The sequence below is a fragment of the Plectrocnemia conspersa genome, unplaced genomic scaffold, assembly GCF_051122295.1.
Source record: "Plectrocnemia conspersa isolate PC_06_02 unplaced genomic scaffold, ASM5112229v1 ptg000011l, whole genome shotgun sequence".
Lineage (NCBI taxonomy): Eukaryota > Metazoa > Arthropoda > Insecta > Trichoptera > Polycentropodidae > Plectrocnemia > Plectrocnemia conspersa.
This window is the reverse complement of record NW_028277175.1, coordinates 29,176,360-29,199,063: the sequence shown is the minus strand read 5'-3', so window position 1 is coordinate 29,199,063 and position 22,704 is coordinate 29,176,360. Positions and strand designations below refer to the sequence as shown.

Here is a 22,704-nt window from a genome sequence, read left to right as displayed (position 1 = left end):
AGCTCCATAGACATTTTAGAGCAGCATATTTGCGCCTATCAAAACAAAAATATATAGCTACCGGTGAAAATGTATTTGAAAAATATGAATTATCTTGCAATAATTCATATTTTCACTGGAAAAATATATATCTACTAGTGAAAATATATTCCGATATGATTTTACTGTAATGACATATTTAAAAAAAATACTTTTGGGATAGATTCGAGACTGTATAATTTTTTAGGAACAAGCACATGAAACTGAATTAATTATTTATTTTGCTGCATTAAATCTAGCTGTAAAATTACTGATAACACAGTCTATTAAAATATATGTAATTTAGCTAGTGCTGAATTGTAAATCAGTAGCAGTAAATTCAGGTATTCGATCTGAAAATTCAGATCGAATACCAAAATTCACTGCTATTAATTAGCATTCGTTGAATATTTTTCATAATAAAAATGTATTATACTTTAAAAATAATAAGGTTCAATAACAAATTCTAAAATTAAGTGCAAAGCAGTCATAAATGACGTTCGTAGTAGCCTCAATCGTAACTTTCAAAACAAGCATAAAGATAACAGATAATGTGTCTTATAATGTAAGTCACAACAATCCCGAAAAAATTAACTGAAGAGTGAAATGCTATGAATCTCAGATGTCAAGAAAAATATTTTAATCTCGTGATTTATTTTGTAACGACAAGTGGATCGTATTACATTTTTATATTAATAATAAAACAGTCAAGCACATCTCTAGCGATTATAAATTAATCTGGCCATGATATAGAGCAATGACATATTTATAAAAGTATTAAAAAATGCAACCTAAAAAAACAACGCTATTAACTCATACATAGCTAATGCAAATAATGCAGCGTTATCGTGAAAAGATAGCAATGTTTGTGTAGCAAAGTCGTCGTGCAGTCTGATTTAACTATCTAACATATGCCATATTGACAGTTATTATTGTTTTATTTTTAACTGAAAATTTAGTCTAATGACATCAGTTGCTATGTGGTTACAGAAGAAAGAGTATCATAGTAAGCATACTGTTAAACATATTACATTTTTTTAATTATTTTATTTGAATTCCAGACTATATTTGAAAACATACAGAATATTAATCGCCAACAAATATTGAAATGACACGCGCTCCGCATAACGAAGCCGAGCATCCTCGATGCCTTATCGCAAAATTTATTTTTAACTGAATTTACTATAACATAAATATAGTAATCACTATACAAATGTAGGTAAAAATATATTTTTCAATGGCAATGTCTTATGACATAATTCAAAAGTAAGTACAATTTAATATTAGCATAATATGATTTATACCATCGATCTACCTATCTGGTTATATCGTATTGTTATGTAAATAAATATATATGAAACGCTTGAGATCAAGTGTGATTTTTCCAAGCAGAAAAAAAAACGTTCTTGACATTGAATGTTTGCAGAACGCTCAGCTATTTTTTTCATACGCTTGGTTAATGTGTTATTGAATGGTATTTGGGTTAGATCTAGATACTTCCTGATTTATTGATCTAAATAATAAACACGGGAGGTATGGAAGACTGCCAAATCTTCTGACGTTGTTTGAATAAAAAATCTTACCTTTAGAGACGCCATGTCCGAGACGGACCTGTGCGTCTGGATGGTCTCCAGTTGGTCCAAGCACCAGTCCAGCTCTTCCATGGTCTCCAAAGCCAGCTTCATATAGGCATCGTCTAGAAAAAAAAGTTATAGTATTGCATGAAATCTGTGATTCACAATATGTGAATGCTACAAATACTACACTGAAGTGTATTTGTTGCAATCTTTATCTTATATCTCTAATATATTATATAAAATAAAATAAAAATATTAACTAGCGTGTCTTGAGTTGCATTAAAGTAATTTAATAGCGACACGTGTCCTGTTCTAGGTTTGGCTTACAGCTCGTAGTCACGTTAGCTTAATTAATTAGTTTTGTCGCATCTAGGAGAAAATGCAATTTTAATTAAAAAATATATTATATTATATAATCGTGCGTATTTTATGATATTTACATGAAAATCGAAAGCTTTTTACGTTTACTTTTTAAGATGTAATAAAATGAAATGTAAAAGTTTCACAGAATTTCATTATTACACAATGAGTCTTGCGCAATATTGATAGTATGTCACTTGATTATATTAAAAAAATTCAACAAATATTGAATAACAAAATATAATACCCAAAGCGATGCGAAATTTAATATCGTAGATAGCATTCGATATTTATATTAGAATGAAGTGATATTAAGAATAATATTTAATTTTATTTAGCATTTATGAGATACTTATTAAGTAATAAATTATATATATATATTATTAAATTTTAAACATAATTCTAAAAAATACATAAATATTTTTAGTTTTGATTAGAATATAACAAAAATCTGAAAATTATTATAAAAAAGTATAGTAAATAAAAATGTAATTATATCAGAAAACATGTGTTGTTTTTATCAGAGTCAAAATATATTAACATTATATTATTATTTACGTTGTGGGTTAGGTTAACTTACGACTATATTTTAACGACTATAAAACTAAAATATTAATTTATTTTATTAAAACGTATTTTCGATATTTTTTACTGCACGTAATAATTTAAAAAAAATTCGTGAATAGAAACTGCATATAAATTAGTCATCTTTTTTTTTGAAACAATTTTGAATATAAATTTATATTGTTAAATAAATAAAGATGATTAAAAATATTAATTCAAATATGATAAAAAAACATGTAAAACTATAAATTTGCGCATTTAAAAGTAGCCTAATGTATATAAATTATGGTAGAGCAAAATTTATTTATACCATCAAAAGCTTGTATCGTTTTTGTCAGATGCATAAAATTTACTTTATAAAGTTTGATACATTGTTGGTTAGGCTTACTTTATATAGATTTAAAAAAAATATATACTAAAATACTATTTTATTTTAATAAAAAGTATTGTAGATATTTTTTATTCCACTCTATAATTTAAAAAAAATTGGCAAATATAACTCAATTATAAAGGAAAATTATTTTTTATTAATTAAAATAATAATATATAAACAAACATAAATATTTTTAATTTAGATTTAAATATAATACCAATGCTTTCTTAAGACTGTAACTTGGTCCATTTAAAAGTAGCCCAATGTATGCTAAATCAAAATTTATTTGTCAGCAAAATCAGATGCAAAAAATTTGCTTTTTAATATTTCTTACATAGTTGGTAAGGTTATAAATCTATTTCATTTTGATAAAAAGTACTTTAATATTTTTTAATTAACGCTATAATTTCAGTTAAATTCTTAAATGAAAAGTAAATATAAAGCAAATATTTTTTTAAGAAAGTTATTTAAAATCTTAATTAAAATAAATACATACATAAAAATTAATACTTTTGATATAGATGTAAATATAATATCAAGATATACATAAACTGTTAAATAGTGCATTTAAAAGTAGCCCAATGTATATAAGGTATGCTAAATCAAGAGTCGTTTTGTTTAATTCATAATATTTGCTATATTGTGGGTTAGGTTAGATAAAAAGTATTTAAATAAATATATGAAAAATATTTAAATAAATATTTTTTAATCAACGCTATAATTTAAATAAATTATAAAATGGAAGTTAAATATAAAGTACTTAAAATCTCAATTAAAAAAAAATATATAAAAATAAATCCTTTTGGTAGAGATTAAAATATAAAAACAAGATATTCATAAACTGTAAAATAGTGCATTTAAAAGTAGCCCAATGTATATAAATTATAGTGAATCAAAATTTATTTATACCAGAAAAATCAATAGTCGTTTTAGTCAGATGCATCTATTTCTTAAATTGTGGGTTAGGCTTACTTTATATTGTTTTTAAGCAATAAAATACAAAAATATTATTTATTTTAATAATAAGTATTTTCTATATTTTTTATTCCACGTGATACATTTAAAAAAATTGCAAATATGAACTCAAGATCAAAAAAAAAATTATGGGAGAATTTAAAATTTAATTTTAATTAATATAATAATATAAATATTATTGGTATTATCTAGAAAATTGTAAAAATGTGCAATAGCGCATGTAAAAATAGCTCAATGTATATAAGGTATAAAAAAATCAAAATTTATTTAATATAAATTTTGTCAACAAAATCAATAAAAAGTATTGATTTTGTCAGTTGCATACTATTTATTTTATATTTTTTACAACGTTGTGGGTTAGGTTAACTTTCTATTGATTTTTTCGTGGCTTAAAAAATATATTATTTTATTAAAATATTTATTAATTAAACCAGATAATTTTACATTAATTTGCAATAATTGTAAATTAAAGATAAAAATTAGATATTGAAGCAATAATTTTATGTCTAAATTTAGGTTAATATATTAACATGAATAATATTGGTTTTATTTCAAATATCGCAACCGTAAAATAGCGCATTTAAAAGTAGTCCAATATATATAACATATAGTATTAGTATATCAATAAACCTAGTGTCGTTTATGTCATCTGTATAGTATACAGAATATTATTCAGTGCAAGATAATATAAATATTATTATTTATAATTTGACATCACATTGACAGTAATGTTTTAGTAAAGTCTAGTTTAGATGTAGAGACAATTTATACAATATATAATATATGAAGAAATGAGTCTTAATTCTTAGATGTTTATTAAAATAGATAAAAAGATCATTCAAAAGAAGACTAGTTGTAGGTATATAATTTTTAATATGTTCAATAATGTTATAGTTAAAAAAATAGTTATGCTAAATAATTAGGAATGTCAAGTAAAATTTGATTTAACATTAAACAAACATTAGACTGTGTGCGTACGATTTTTTTAATGTCAAAAGTTACCACCAATTTATGCAAACTTTGAGAGCACTCCGCGGTAGTAGTGTATTGTAAACATAAACACGAGCCACAAATTTCCCATAAAGGCGAATAATATTGGCAATACGGAATATTGACTGTGACACACACGCACACGCCTACGAAAAGTGTCTCCTTTCAACTTGAGGTCGGGGACGAGTGTATGTCTGTATTTCGAAAATATTTATACTCGTTACTAACATAAAAATATCGATATGTATAGTAGTAGCCTTATTGAAATATTTGCTATGCATAATACCGGTTTGAGCGTTTATTTACGGTATACGCTGTGTATGCAAGCGAACCGAGCACGTTGTGCAATGTTTACTTTCGATAAGGACCAAAAAGGAAAATCTAAGCTGGACGAGACCAATTTGAATAAGACTATATGCGCATACGTTGGAAGTAGACCAACTCAAACTCGAATCCGTTCAGTTCGGTAAACACAGTGTGCTATGTGTATATAAATGGCTGCGATGTGAAATAATTGCAGTTGAAACCGGTCAGTGCACTCAAATGGACAGGATTCAATGAATAAAGAGATGTAGAAGATACTGCAGCATCGTTGCCAAGACTAACTTCATTAATACATACACTTACATAAAACATTACGAACCGGACCAGCTCCTCGTAGCTGACATTAAACATATCCATGTAGCAATATAAACACGATGCATGACAAAAGCATATATTATGGTGCGGATATTGACCTCATGGCCTAATTGGGTGAAATAAAACCGTTCACCATTCGTCAAAGCCGTTTAAAGTTATAATATAAAACTCGGGTTCTACGCACACACTAGTTTTAAGTGCCGATACTTCTAACTTGTTGATCTGCTACACCACTGAGATTCGTGTAGACTTTAACAATAATAAACGCTTTAGTATCTGATAAAGTCACAGTAAGTCCTAAAATCCCTCAAAACTATATATTCAATTTTGAGCAATTATTAAAACATTTCACTAAAATTACTCACCCAATAAAGTCATCATCGAGAAAAATTTAAATTTGAATTAAACGCGATATGAGAACCCCCAGAAGTTGAAATTGCCGCAGACTTTCGAAAACGTTAACAAAGAGAGCTAACAATAGCATTAAAGCAACGCAACAACGGTTGTGGTAAAATATCAATCTTTAAGAGAAAAATATAACTGTAAGAAGTCTTGCAAATCACGTACTTTGTCAATTCTACTGTTGGTAAAATATCAATATCCAATAAAAATTTCATCGTGGGAAAACTTACATAATTCCGCGTTAAAAAGTGCTTTATAAATAAATTTGAAATAATAATCGGAATTTAAACAAAACGAGACATGAGAACCCTCAGAAGTGGAAATCGCCACAGAATTGTGAATACGTAAACAATGGGGGTTTACAAGACCCATTGGTTAATGTCAATATTTATAAAACGTAACAAATTGACTATTTAAACAAAATTAGCAACTCAATGAATATAAGTAATTTTTTTGATAATATAATAATTTTAAATAAGATTTTCTGGAAAAAATTGCTAAAATTTTCAATATTCAATATAAAAATTGTGCTTAATATTTACTTAATAAAAACACAGCTATAACTTATAAAGCAAATCAAGATATCAAAAATATCACCTTACATAATTTAAAAAAAGTTATATTTATAATAATTTTAATTAATCATTAGCTCTTTATAATTAATAAAATATGTTATTCTACATTAAAATTTTTGGGATGAATTAATACATTTGGTGTCAATGTAATATTATGTATATTAATCTTGTCTTTGTGGCAAAATATGCCAAAATGTGCCTTGTAATAATTTTTCTGACTTTATATGTAAAATTTACAAGATAAATTCTTACAACGAAAGCAAATATCTTCATAGATTTAATTTCTTAAAGCGCAGGTAAATGCATTTCAGTATTTTAAAATAATCATAACCTTTTACATGAAACAACACTTTTTGCACAGTCCTTAAAGGTTTAGCAATGTCTTATATATATGATCCAAAAAAGTTCTAATGATTTTTAAATGCTAATATCAACTGTTAAAAAAATAAAAGCTATTTCAACACAAAATATACTTCTTGAATCTCATTAGAAAAATATTTATTTAAAGTATATTAAGGTAATCAACACAATATAAATTTACGTTATAGTATCGGTTTACGATAATAATGGAGCACATGTGTTTGGAACGTAAATATGATACGTTATAAATAACTCGCGATCGATATGGATCGTTTAGCGAACACTCTAAACAATTGCGATATTTATATTATCGCACATAATACTATACATCCATTATGGGTATAATAAAACAACATAATAATAGTATTACGCAATGTTGTTTACTAGTATTGAATATACTATTTTTTAAATATGGAAAACTATGCATTATTCATTTACCGTTTGCTTTTTTTACTAATACAAATTTACATATACACAACTGCGCAATCGAAAATAAGTCAAAATTCAAATAAGCCAAAGAAAGCTGATATTCGTTCGTCGAATAATGGAGATAATATAAATTCAACAATAACAAAACCATGCTTTGAGAAGTGATATTCTTATAAAACTCGAAAAACTTTGAATAGAAACACAAAAAGTTTGTAAGCTACTCGCACAAACTTTTCGAATTCCGCTTGTTCACAAAAATAGATTATGTTTTCTATGAATGTTAATATTTATGAATGCTAGCATATATTAGTTTTTACCACAATAAGTATGCTATATATATTATGTAATATATAATTACAAGCTGATATCCTATTTTTTTAAATAAGCTCTTGTCGTTTACTTGCCGATGTATTTATTTTAAAAAAACTACAAAATATACTATTTTTAAAAACATTTTTTGTTGTAATTGATCAATAATGATACCTTATATATATCTAATTTATTTAAGACTAATTAATGTTAAATAACTTAATTCAATGTGAAATAATCAAATAAAGTTATTTTATCTAAGCGGTGAAAAAATCAATTTTTCTTTGTAAATAGTTTTAATGTAAATATTAAAACATATTTTAGACTATATAAAATATTTATAATTTTTTAAACATATATTATGATCCATAATAATAAAACTATAATTACCTCCAGGAGCCAAGTTTCTAGGTTGCGGCGTAGCAGCAATAGCTGCGCCTGATGAACGGCGTGATCTGCAATGTTTTAAACACACGTAGGAAAAAATTGCATATCCACATTTAAAAAGGCGCAACTCAAAAACTTAATAATATTTTATTTACAATATTTTAGAGCTATTACTTTAATTATAGATACATAAATTTAAATATATTTGAATTTAAATTAATAAAATACAATTTATACTCACTTCCCAAGCGGAACATTGGTGAGGTTGAGAAAATTGTTCCGTACGCTTCGCAAGCTGGCCAGCACTTGCGCGAACGGCGTGACAATGAGATCTTCACCATGGCTGTAAATAAAACAAAATCAAATGCATTAGTTATTGGGATTATATAAGGGAGTTGTTGGTATGTGTGAATAATACATATGCTTAGCTACGACATCGATAAAGCTACGCACACAAACCGAGGAGCAAAGAGCTTAAAGCAAAACCAAAAGCACGCCAAGATTTCCTTCGGTTCGATTCAATTATACACAAGGCAAATTTGCTTTGTGGGAAAATAGCCCAGAAGTTGGGAAATCCTGTGGTTTATACGCTACATAGATTCAGGTGAACTTTACTTCATAAATAAATATATGTAAAAATAACAATAAACATATAATTTTACAGGAAAATATTTATAGATGCGTTCTTTAAATAATCAGCAATTAATGTGAATTTCATATATAAATGATAAATAAATATCCATTATTGACATTTTAAAAATACTGAAACATATAAGTTTATAAAGAATAATTATAACTAATTGTAGTCTTACTTAGAAAACCTTTTAAGTATATTTAATGGAATTATATAGTAATTTGAAAGATTTATTGGTAAAATAACTATTTTATGGCAATTTTACGTCTACTTTATGCAGATTCATAAATTGTTTAGGCAGTAAATTTAAATTTATTTCTTTAAGATAATATAAAAAAATAAATATTTTCTCGATTTATATATTTTAGTTAAATTATATGTATTTTCAATTAATTTTTTTTGAAATTTTCTGTGCTTAAATTTAATACTTAAAAAAATTAACGCATATTTTAAGTTGACTTTCACATTTAAGTTAATTTTATGCAATTAACATTTTTAAGTATTTTTATTTTTATTTTGGTGTACAATTTAAAAAAAAAGTTAAATATAATATAAATAAATTTTATTTATTTTATAGCAATATATTTAATTTTTATAGCAATATATAAGTATTTTTTTTAGCATATTTAAAAAAAAATCTATCTTTTTATATTGCTTCTATTTTAAATGGCGCATTTGTAAAAATGGTTTAGCTACATTGGCTTTATTTTATTATCAATGGTTAAATTAAATTTAAAACATAATATTTATGTCATATATCAATATAGCAGTAAGTCTGTTTTATTGTCTAACAAAATCAGAGTGAAATCGTCATTTCGGAACACCCGAGAGTTTGAAGAACGTTTAAGTTCACTATTATGTGCCATTGTGTAATCGCACTTGTATTTATTTATTATGCATTGAGTCGTGTTGCAAATATATTTTCTTAAGCAAATATTTTTGGCATTCTCAAATGACCACCTGTAAGTTATAAGCAATTTATTATAATAACAATACAGAGTTCATAGTGACCACATGTAAGTCCATCCAAAACAAAGCAGTTTTATAGCTTTTATTAAAATTGACGCACTGATTGTGAGAAAAAAATTTTTACACATTAAGAGTGCTGTGAATACCGTAAGTGACAATAGACGGAAAGGCATCACAATAGCCATTCGAGACTTTCTGCAAGTGTTATTATCATATAATGAATGACGGCATTTTAAAATAAAAAATAGGTCATTTGTTAAAAATATTTGGCATTTGTTTCAAGGACCTTTGGATTTGCATCCTGTTTAAACAACTCTAACATAACGGTACAGTAAGTGAACAAGCTAATCTTATTACACTCCTAGCTCGTCTCAGCTAAAAATGTGTGAGCACTACACATCACTGTGTATAAAAACAGATACACAGCGCCCATATTGACTTGCTTCTGACTACTTAAGCTCTCCAATTTTGGACACTCGAATTTAAAAAAGCCACCGATCATCAACAGACAAGATCGAAAAAGTCGCTTCTCTCTTCACGTCAACTTTGGTTTAATTTGACGTTCAGAATTCAGAGTTCAAGCTGGTTTACAGACGACTGGATAAGAGGATTTTGTGTATACGTTAGTATAGTTATACAACTTTACATAAACATGACTATATTTTTAGAACACATTTTCTTAAATTGTTTTAAAAAATATCACACCACTGACTCTTCAATTATTAAGCAAAATAATATCATTGAGATGCTATAATTTTTTTTTAATTTTCACTTTTTTTTATAAATATGTTTTCGGCGATAGCTATGAGGAGCTGGAAAACAAATATATAGGATTGTGTATTACTTTCAATTCATGATGGTCTGATTTGTAATAATAAATATATAAGTAAGTACAGGACGATCCATTTAAATTTATAGTATGCCAAAAGAGTCATTTGAGAATACAATTTGTGATAATAAAATAATGACAACCGTGATATATTTGTAGGTAATACTGTCCGTGATATGCATGTTAATTGTGGTCATACTAGACGCGTAGTTTGTGGTTGACAACCAATTATTTATGACGCATTTGTCACTCACAGGCATATATTTATTATTTATTATAATTATAGAACAAAGAATTTGCATTAACTCTTTGTTTTATATTAAATAGAGATCAGTAAAAAGGTGCAGATGTTTAAGAAGACATTTGACAAGTATTTTATATCCAAATAAAGGATTTATAAGTAGTACAAAGATTTATTAAAGGGCCGGAAATATGTTGAAGATTACAAGAAAGATAGTGCATTTTACAAATGTTTTGCGGATATAACTGTGACAATATGGATATTAAAAAATAAATAAATACCTTTTGATAAAGATGAAAATTGTAGTTATTTTTTGATCACACCTCCAATTTGTTTTACGAGCTTAATTAGATTAATTTTGCGGTTCACTACACCACCCTTCTCTGCACGAACCGATGCGAATAGCGATAGTTAAAAATGAAACACATTTCACGTCACATCAATTAATTTAATTTGCAATTAGCAAAATGAGGCTTTTGTACAACTTTAATTAAAGCGAGCGCTAAAACGTTGCTATCTATGGCTATCGTGGATTTTGCTGCTATATTTATTGTGTTTGCTAAAATTGAAACGTCTGCTTATGCGAACAAATTACTCTGTCAACCGCACGGATTATGGAAACTTTGGGCGTGTGTATGTGTATTAAGTAAATTAACATTTATATGTATATAATATAATAGGAGAGGCTCGAATCCGCCAAATTGCGTATAATGTAATTTAAGGGCATATCTCGCCCTTGTTCTCGAGTCTTTAGGCCGATAGGATCGATGCCCGAGACAGATATGGCAGCAAGCTATGAAAAGGGTATGTTCACTATGTGGATGTATAACATAATAATTAATAATACATAAATTATCTTTGAAGAAATCTTTTAATACTGTGTAGATTAATAGCAGCATAAATTTATATATGTATTTATTTTTCATTGCATGTAGATATAAATTTTATAATTTAAAAATAAAATAATTTAACTATGTTAAAAGAAATATAATTCTCATCAAACGTTTTGAGGCGTTTGATGAGAGTTATATTTTCGGACATGTTTTCCAATAGAAGTCTTCGCCTCAGGGTCAATAAAATATCTCATTTATAATTTGGCGTATACTTGAAAGCATCGTCGTTATTTCATAACGAAATATAAATACTTTTATATATCAAGAAATAAAATTTGAAATTTAAGGTTAGACTTATGATATGATATTCTTTCAAATATAATTTTCAGTTTAACTAATAGAACCGTTAATATTTTTATGTATGTTATCTTTGGTGTATGACATGAGATTATTAAAGGTTACGTATATTTAGTTTGTTGTATTTAAAATACTAATCTAAATATTAAAAAAATAATAAATATATGTATAATTTAATAGTTTAGAATCTTAATATCAGAAATATTTATATAGACAGGACTCAACTTAACCTTCATATGGTTATTTATTATTTTCCTTTTTTTTATATTAAAATAAGGAGCAATTTCTTATTAACTGTATTTAAAAATAAATGTGTGCATTCAAAAGTAGCCCGTACGTATTTTTATATATATATATATTTTCAGAGAAGATCTACTCAGAATAAAAATGTATTATTTTATAAGATATTTAACGTTAAGTTGATTTAGCTAAATTCGATATGTTGAACTAAGCATTAAAATCCAAATAGTTAAACTTGTAATTGAAAAGTGCAGAATCTAATTTTAGGTTATATAGATATAATTAAACTGATCATTAACTTTTTTCTATGTGTTTCTTATTTTCTCTTTATTTTAATACTTATTTAAAGAAAGAAAAAGAGGAGAAGAAAATAAACTATAAATTAAAATTAACGTGTGCATTTAAAAATTGCCCGAATGTATATATATATTTTCAGAAAAATCACTATGATTGATTATTATATACTAAATATTTTATTAATTGAAAAATTTGTCAGCTCAATAAAAATAATAATAAAATTATTAAATCGATGATTGATAAAATACATAAATAAGGTTTTACGTTCAGAAAAAATGTGACTGTTGAAACATATTTTTTTTCTGTGGCAATTCAAATAATATTTCTTTTAGGCAGTGAATTCTTTAGAATTTAAAAACACGCAAAATATTTTTTATTAATTTAAAAATATTTTTAATTTATTGTCTGTTGAAAAACATTTAGCAAAGAAAAACAGTAAGAATAAAAATATTATTTTAAAATATCGTTAAAATTATATTTTATTTATATGTCATTAAATTAAATTTTAATAATCTGGATGTACAAAATAATATAGTACCTTTACTATGATTAAAAATAATTGTACCAAATATTTTTGTATGCAGATTTACTGTAAATAAAATAATCTATTGGAACTCGGAAAAATCTTTAAAAAAATAATTAAAATCGTATCTTAGTGTATAAATGAGATTTAGGTTGTAAAATTTTTAGTACATACTAATCTAAGCTTTTAAAATCCAAATATTATAAGACTCTTATATATAAAAATAATATATAAAAAAAATATAAAATTTATACTGTGCTTTTCTTATTTTTTTCTTTTTCTATATGATTTACATTAAACATATAAAAAATACATTGAAATGATTCACTGAAGAAATTCATAGTAATGTTTAATAGAACTTTTATTTAAGCACATAAATTGGTTGTAAGATATAATGAACAATAATTAGGTATTTATATTTATTCAGAATAAAGGGTTCTATTAATAAACTCGGAAAAAAATAAATCGTAGCTCTGGTATATGAAATATAATTATTTAGGGTCACGTAAATTTATTTTGTCAAATTTAAAATAATAATTAAGGTACTTTATATTTTAATAGCTATATTTACAATTAAAATGTTTAGAATCTAATTTTTTTAGAATATATAGACAGAATATAAATTTAACTTTATTTTGTGTTTTTTTTTTCTTTCTTTACAATATAAAATGAAATACGTGGTTATTTATTGCAAAATAAAATGTACCTGTGCATTTAAAAGTAGCCCAGACGTATTTTAATATATTTATATTTATAAAGTGTCACTCTCATTAATATTTAAAAAAAAAAACCGAAAAAATAATAAAAAAAAATATTTTAGTCAATAAATTAGTATTATATAAAAATATTTAGTTATTCATATTTATTCAGAATGAAAATCGTTTTTCATGATTATTAAAACTTGTTTATCTCCCCTGAAATATTGACAATTTATATATACAATAACAAGGAACTTCTGATGGCAAAATTAATTTCTGGGATATGAAAATAGATTTCGTTATATAATGTTAATTTGGTTTGTTAAATCTGACATAATAATCTAAACAGTTAAAAGCTGAATAACTATGATTATAATTAATTAGTTTGCCATATATATATAATGTATATATTAGATAAAATATAAAGTTAGCTCAAAACAATACAGTAAAAAGTAACATATACTTTAAAAAGTAACTGGTCTTATGTTAATATATTTATATTGAAAAAACTTTCTATGATTGATTCTAGATATTTTTGTTTTACGTCATTTCTATGCGTAGTATCAAAAAGTAAAATAATAATATTTTGTAAAAGGACGCAAATAAAAATTGAGATCTCATAATTATTAAAATTTATTTTCCTGTATTTCTCGACAATTTTTTTTTTATGTTATGTGCGTTATTTATTAAATTGGCAAAAAGTATATTTAAATATTTCATTGCATAGTAATCGATTTATATGTTACTACCAGTTTAGCTTCGAAGCTTGTTGTTAAAATAAACGACATAAGGTTAAAGCGACCCTAGTGTAAAATACACTTAAACCGTTTATCTAACCGTAACGCCTTTAACACATAAACAAATTGCACCCTTACGCTACAATAGAAAATGTTTTTTCTATTAGAAGAAAACTTAGACCAAAGAACACACGTACGATCGTTCCATTCGAAAGGTAAATAATTTCATCTAAATATTACCCTTTGATATTGCTGCTCCACTTTGAGCTCGCCCTACTGTGGGTGTGTGCGAAAGACCAAAGAATCTTATTTCAGAACTCGTTGCCATGACAACTTTTGCGATACGGAACACAAACACACAAACATTTATACTCGTACAGATGAGTTTTCGCGCGTATTCGCATATGGATTTTCCGCTAATACGGAAAATACGACCTTCCTCAATCTGCTTGGAATTCCGGCTCTAACAGGTTGGGAATTTGTCACCTGCCCGGTTATGAAAATGTATCATAGATAATAGAGAATGAGCGGAAAACATAGATAAGAGCGAAAAAATATTCGCTGAAAAGGGTTCAAATCTTGACTAAATAAAAATATGTAATAATATATAAAATATCTATATATTTAATAAAACCATCAGAAACAAATAATATTAAAGATATTGCGCCTTTTATATAATATATATTATCTCGTCAAATTGATATTACATCATAGAAAACGTCGGATTCGTATTTATTACCAAACACAACTGACGTTATTTTAATAAGGAATCACTGAATTGGAAAATACGTATATTATGAACCGTATTACTTAGAAATATCAATAACAATAACTAGCAATTAATAAATAAAGAAGTGGGATCCACATGAGTGTGATTATCATCTATATTTATATACAACTTTTATCCCTTTATGTTAATAATGATAATATGTTTACCAAATACGCTCAATTTATATATAATAATATATTTATTAATGAATATACAATAATTGGAATTTATCATATTTCGAGTAAGTTTGTAATAAAATATACAATAACAACAACGCAGATATTTTATAACAAGGAGCAAATTGTTCTCCTTATTTTCATCTGGAAATTTATTCATTGTTAAAATACAATCGCTTGATTAGACAGTACAGATTTTTTAGTACATAAATACGAATATGTTCTCTTTTTTATATGGTACGATTTGATTCAAGTTTTTTTATTTTATCATGATGCATATATTTATAAAATCCTTGTGTAAAATAATATTTTTCATGTAATCGAATTAGTATCTAATAGATTTTATTAAAAAAAAATTTAACACATTTTTTTACATAGTTTTTTTGTGTTAATAATATAGAATATGATTCATACTTCATTACGCAATTATTCGAACTAAACTTTAAGAAGAAAAACGATATTATTTTTATTCTAATAGTCGATTTTATAATTCTATATTACTATATGAATTATTGCATAAACATATTGCTCACAAAGCTCAAGATTTTTAAACATAAAAAAATATATTAAAAATCATGAAAAATGTTTTTGCAATATTTTTTTTTATTAGTAGTTTTTTGGTAAAATCGATAGTAATAAATTAAATTTTTAATTCTATAATATTAGCAAAGGTGCTAAAAAAAATTGTAAGGATATTTCCATTTTTAAATTAATTTCATATTAAAAAAATTGTCATTACATAAAGCATTCATATTAGGCATAAACTTCATTTATGACGCGTTAAAAAAGAGCAGTGGGTGTAAACATTTTAACAATATTCGTACAAATTAAATTTTATATAATAAAAAATGCTTTAATCTCGAAAAATCAGAAAATGAGAATTTTTGATTTGACATTTTTCTAGAGAAATTCTCAAGACACTAGTAGTTATCATGTCCAAGAAATGCCGTTATATCCATATGTATTATGTACATAAATTACGATAAAAAAATATATTCTATTCTTATTTTTAATATAAAATCTTTTAAACTACAAAAACTACAGCAGTTATGGTACATTCATAGCAATAAAAATACATTTTTTCTTACCAAAAGTAATATAAACTATATTAAAGTAAAGAAAATACATTATTTAGATATTAAAGACAGTTTTATTAGAACAACGTCATTAATCATGTCAATGTAAACCGTTTTAATCCATATATGTATCCGTCAGGACTGTTCATAAAATTGTTGTCCTTCAAATATACTAAAAAAAATATTTTTTTATGGGCGTAATAAACAAACCATAATGCGTATCCGAATGGCTTATATTAGCTGTTGCTAAATATAATACATATTAGTTGTTTCGGAGAAGTGCACCGTACTGTAACAAAAGCGCGAAATATCTACGTCAAACAGATAGCAGACACAGCATCGATGAAAACAAAATTTCCAGAACAACATTGTACGTGCCAAATAGTCAGATAAGATATGTATTAGGCAAAAGGTCCCGCCCAAAAACGTGGAAATTTCGTCATTTTTTAAGGGTATGTAAACCAGAATATTGTTGTTTCTTTTTTTCTCCTCTTTTTCTTCCTCTAAATAAGTAATAAAAAGAAACAGAAAATAAGAAACACAAAAAAAGTTAATCTTCTGTTTAAACATAAGAAACTTCTACGAGGCATTTAATTAGATCTCCAACTTTTGAATTGGAATAACAAAAGATTAGCCAGATTTGCGCCAAGCAGCAAAGCTACAATAAAAAGCTTGATAAAAGAAGCCGCTTTCCACTTCAACTGCCCGATTTGGTACAGCTAAGCAGTCACATGAATTGCAAGAGCGTTATTCGGTCTTTGATACGACTCAAACACCGCCAAATTTATTATAAATTATGTTTTTGTAAATATAAATCTACCTAAAACGTAAATAAAATCAGAGCTACGCTTTAAAGATAAAAATAATTTGTAGAGTCAAATTTTATATATTTTTATATAAAAATCAAACGTTTCATTTAGTTAAGCGAGCTTAAAAAATTCTGTGGCGTATAATATAAGATAATAACACTCATAATGATCAAAGGATACGCATCATATCAGTAAAAAATATATCCAGACCAGTGACATAAGGGATAAAATAAAAAAATGGTATTGTATGTCTATTTTGACTTTGATCTTAGCAATCAGGCCACGCCCATTGCGTGCGATTGGTCACTCAAAAGCTCGAGAGTTATCTCATACATAACACAGCTATACCTATTCGATTAATTATCATATTTTACCCTAACAATAGATTATGTAGGATCGAAGGTGGATAAAGCGTTTTATGTACATACACACTATTGTTCCATTTGATGTTCCCTTGCAATATCCGCTATTCGATCAACCATGAAAGTCAATTTTCTTGACTTCCAACAAAGGCGTTCTGTGTGGAGATAAAATCTACCTTATTTACTTAATACATTTGTGAGACATTGCAAATAGCTCTTAATCTAGGCACTATCGCCACATTTACATTTGATTGAAATAATTTACATTTCTGATGTATTTTAATTTTTGCAAAGGTTAAGTCTAACCGCAATCGCATTTTGATGAGAAGACTTGGAAATATGTTAATGAAACAAAGAACAAACGAAGCCTACGTCTCTTTGATGCCATTATCGTTTTAAGCTTCAGTAAATTAAAGAATAATTCATTTTTCTATTTAACGTCATGAATAAAAAGTAAGGTTTAAACGCATTAATAATAAAATATTCTACAAAAATAAAATTAATCAATAATTACAACTGTGTTACTTTTCTCTATTTTGGTTAATATTATATGTATTATTACATTGTACATTAGCCAATAAATACACAGTACATATTTGATCAATTAAAAGATAATACTTAATGCCATTATCATATTTATTGTTGAAGTGCCCAGCTAGGATTTTATTTCATCGTATTTTTTGACTTATTTTAGTTAAAAACAGCGTTTGTATTAAATTACACGTGGCGGTCGACACGTGTCACACAGACATAAATAATGCTTCCGACTATTCAACAGCATAAAGTATTTAAATATTTATATTTAATGATAAAAAACTTAAAATAAATCACCTTATACACAGCCACATAAAACATGTAAAACAAACTATGTATTATTGCAATTTAAAAAATACGTATATTAAATTGGTTTTTTACTTTGTCTTTACTCTTAGCTAGTCAGCTACTAAAAAGTGCAATAAGCTTAAAAATGTCTCGCAAAAATATTTTTTTTTCATCGGATTATACCATAATTTGCAAAATATTTAATTTAAAAATAATATTCTGGTTATAAGTCATATTAAATGAAGCATATAAAGCTTTTGAAAATTAAAGTAAATATAAGGACCACCGCCGGGGCTCCGCCCTTGGCTAGTCAACTACATTTGCCTTGAAAAAATGTTACTTAATTTGAAAAGTTAAAAACAATATTTTTAATAAATTATATGTGGCGGTCGAGATGTGTCACACAGACAGAAAATAACAGAATTTCAATTGCGCAACGGATTGGTGAGATAAAAGATGACTTATCTATTGTACATTTCTGAATTTCGTTTCCAAAACACCTTACAGAAAATTCGAGTGACAGTTTGTTGATTTTATGTTTCAGCATCTATGCTTAAACTATTTTCATTTAATTTTAATATATAATAAAAGAAAGGGCAGTCTAAATGACTTTCGTTGCAATACATTCTTATATATGTATATATATATATATATTTACGGTCTTAATAATTCGGATACTTCTAAATATTCAAAGAGATTTCTGAGAGTTTATCCGGTAATTACATAAGATAACCCTTTCTAATTCGATTCATCGCGGAATTTTTGATACTATATACACATACTCGGTTACGTTTTGAAAATCTAAGCGCTTACCAAAGCCCCATAGTATAATCGCTGTGACGTCAGCGAAAGCGCCCTAGAAGCATTTTATTTATGTATTATTAATATATTTTTGCAACCACACATTCGATCTAGTTCTATTATCTTTGTGGTAAATATCTGATTATCACAACATGCCAGATTTATAATCAAGTGTATGAGATTCATACACATCAATAGACATACATATTATATAAATTATTGAAAACATAAATTCGAGCCTTAAAATCAGATTTCATATAAGGGAAATACAATATTCAGTTAAAGGAATATTTTTATTATGAAGATAATATTACTATACCACTCGTTCTCAATATTTTCAAACGAAAAAAATATAAACAAACACTTTTAGATGCATAAAACATCTGTAAGAAAGGATTTGCTTAATATAATACCGTAAAGCATTTCCATTTACTATTTGCGCGATTGCATTACCGATTTAATAGGGTAATGCATATAGTGGGTCGTTGTTTATGCCAGTCCAGTTTGGCCGGGTGCCAGTTGTCATTTTTGTATTGTGTTTTCTTCTATGGCACTTTTATTAGCACGGGAAGCGGAACTTCCATTTGGTACTGCCACCGGAGCGTAATGGTTTTTGTCGCAAAAACGCGTTTCCAACGAGGTGGAATTTATTGGAATTTATGAGGTGGACGCTGCTGTGCTGCCACTTTGGAATTCCACACAACACGCTGTGCGCTCTGAAGAACCGTGCTGTGGTTAAACTTAATCTAGTAGACATATAAGTCTATAGAGTCGAGTTAAATTGCTCTATTTGTACTTAAAAAAAATGTATTAAAGATCGATCAAAAAAATATTAGAAGACATTGATTTATCAAATAATAAGAAATTTATATTTCATTGCAAGATGACAGGCAGACCATTGGGTTTAAGCTGGGTACACAAGCAACAACTACTAAGTAAGTAATGAGACACCAGACTGAAATCAAAGTCTGTGAATCTGTGACATTTATTTTAATAATTATTTTTACAGCTTACGATCAACAGATATATATGCATTACCTAGCTTGATATAATTTTAAATATTCAACACTAAGATTAGGAAGATATAGGAAAAACTAATTTGTAATAGTCGATTGGAAAAATATACTAGCGGTATCTCACTGTCGTGAGGTACCGAAGCTAGCGAGTGTGCGAATACCGGACCCTCAACTTTTTAGGTTTTAAATTTTGTTTTTTTGAAAGCTATTTTTACATTTATTGAAAATATATAATAATCGCTAAATCGAGAGATTAATGTATTATGTAATGCAGCAAAACTTTTTACCGGGAGTTCAAAAATAAATAAAATGTGTAGAATATTACATAATTTATTATGATCAAATAAAAAAATATTTGAAGTATTCTAGAATTATATTTAAGAGCAAGTTTGTATATATAATAGTACTTTTGTAATTTTTATTACGAAATTTTAATCCTTTTACTATTAATTATCTATTCTACATATAATCTAAATGAACTCTTTTATAATAATTATGGAGTTTTAAACAATAAATTTAAATTTTCATTATGAAAATAGCTATAAAAATAATTGCTCGTTATGTTCAAAGCTGAATTATTCATGGTGTTGTAAATTGGTAATATTTCCATCTAATGTTTCACTAATAGTAGTATGTATTACTATATATAAAATACAGTAGGTATATTTTTATAAAAAAATAAATAAAAATTTGCAATAAAACTGTTTTTTAACTTAATACAATAAATAAAATGTATTATAATGTATCTCAACTTTAAGTAATGTATTGCTTATCATGCTAAATCTTAAATATTCCAGATTAAGAGTTGATAAATATTTATTAATTTATGTTTAACTCTTTTAATGTAAATTTTTTTTCAATAAATTATTAAATTGTATTGTTTATGTTTCTGTAAAATTAAAGATACATTTGTAATTCATATTTTATCATTATATAAGTTGTATATTAGCAATTTTATGTAAAATTCTAAATTATAAATATGCTATTTTTGAGTAAAACAATTAAAATAATATTGCTACAAAATAGGTGGATTTTTTTGTAAATTTAATTGAATCTATATAAAATACAGTACATTGTAACGATTAAATTTAATCAATATATAAAATATATTATAAATTATCTATGAGATTTTAGGTGATTTTAGATTTATTTATATTTAATTTAATGGCTTGGTGTTTTTTCAAAGAAATTACAAATTTTTATTTTGCGTTAATTAAAAAGTATTATTTTTACAAACGTTATTTACTTTTACTTATGTTAATTAATTGTACGTAAAATTTTGAATAACATGATATATTAAATGTTATTTTTTCATTATGTTGTAAAAACGTTCTTAAAATCAGTATATAATTAACATAATACACTTTTATTGGACACATAAAGATACGATTTATATGTATATGTAAAATCGATCAAATTTATATTAAAAAATTATTTTCAATATTTCTAATTAAATGATACATAGCATGATTAAAATTGATTAAAAGCTTTCTGAGTAAATAAAGTAATGAATATATACTTTTATTATAAAATTAGCTACAAAATGGTATTTTAATAATATAAACAATTTTTAAAGGAATAAAGTTATATTATTATATAATATATACATAAAAAAGACCAGTTCGATTTGTCATAAAGCGTTTTAATTATTTAATAATGAAATGTGAAAACCGTGGGATATTCATAAGCGCGCCATAAATCAGGAAAGATTACCATATATTTCGCTTACCCGTGCCGTTGTGCTTATACTAAAAACGATCGATTTTGACCTGCCTTAGCGGACAACGTCAAATCGTTTCAAAAAATTCTCCAATCTTATGTGATTGCTTGTCTCACAAAAAAGAAGTAAAGAACGAAATCTACGGTGGCCATGGATATAAATACTGAAACGCGAGTAACTAGAAATAACCTCAGCTTACAGCAGTTCAATATATGAACATAAAGATTGAACGTAGACTTCAACCGATAGGAGACTCAACTCAAGATCAGAGAAGATAGCAGAAGCCGCTGCTTCTCTCTTCGCATCTACTGGTTTACTGTCACGTACCCACGAAAAACACGTTTTAATTATTAGGCACGGATAATCTATGTCTTAAAAAATAAAAACCCTGATTAGAAGGTAATTAAAATATTATTAAAAAAGATGGTGGATCAGGTTGAGTAAAAAACTTAATTTGCAAATTTCCGATATAAAATAACACTGACAAGTTAAACTTATGGAACATAAAAACGCAGGTATACAATGAAATGTAAGCAATACTAATTTATTTATTTATTTTTATTAAATTTTTCGTTGTATTCTGAGAGGCGTAAGCATAACGCGTTACAACGGGGTAAATCTGTAGCAACTGAGTAAGTCAATCAGATATAATGAATATATACAAGTATTAATCGCAAGACTAAAAGTCTAGGAATCAGTGACATCTATACTAATAATTATTATGTGTAATATATTTGTAACCATTATATGTCACTGCAGATGGGGCCGTTTTTTTTATTATAGCACATTTTTTATTAATAAAAATTAAAGTGCCGCTGCCGGGGCTTGAACCCGCAA

The 22,704-nt window shown here is 26.1% G+C and overlaps 1 protein-coding gene across 1 annotated transcript in view; it reads right to left on the bottom strand.

Moving 5' to 3' along the window:
* dnc (phosphodiesterase dunce) overlaps positions 1–22,704 on the bottom strand; it is a 135,864-nt gene that overhangs the window by 86,767 nt on the left and 26,393 nt on the right. Inside the window, exons 2-4 of the mRNA XM_088198668.1 lie at positions 8,200–8,301; positions 7,962–8,026; positions 1,602–1,714 (exon numbers count right to left, since the gene is read on the bottom strand). Of these exons, the coding sequence (XP_088054794.1) occupies positions 1,602–1,703 (102 nt within the window). The 5' untranslated portion in view covers positions 1,704–1,714; positions 7,962–8,026; positions 8,200–8,301. The remainder of the gene's footprint in view (positions 1–1,601; positions 1,715–7,961; positions 8,027–8,199; positions 8,302–22,704) is intronic.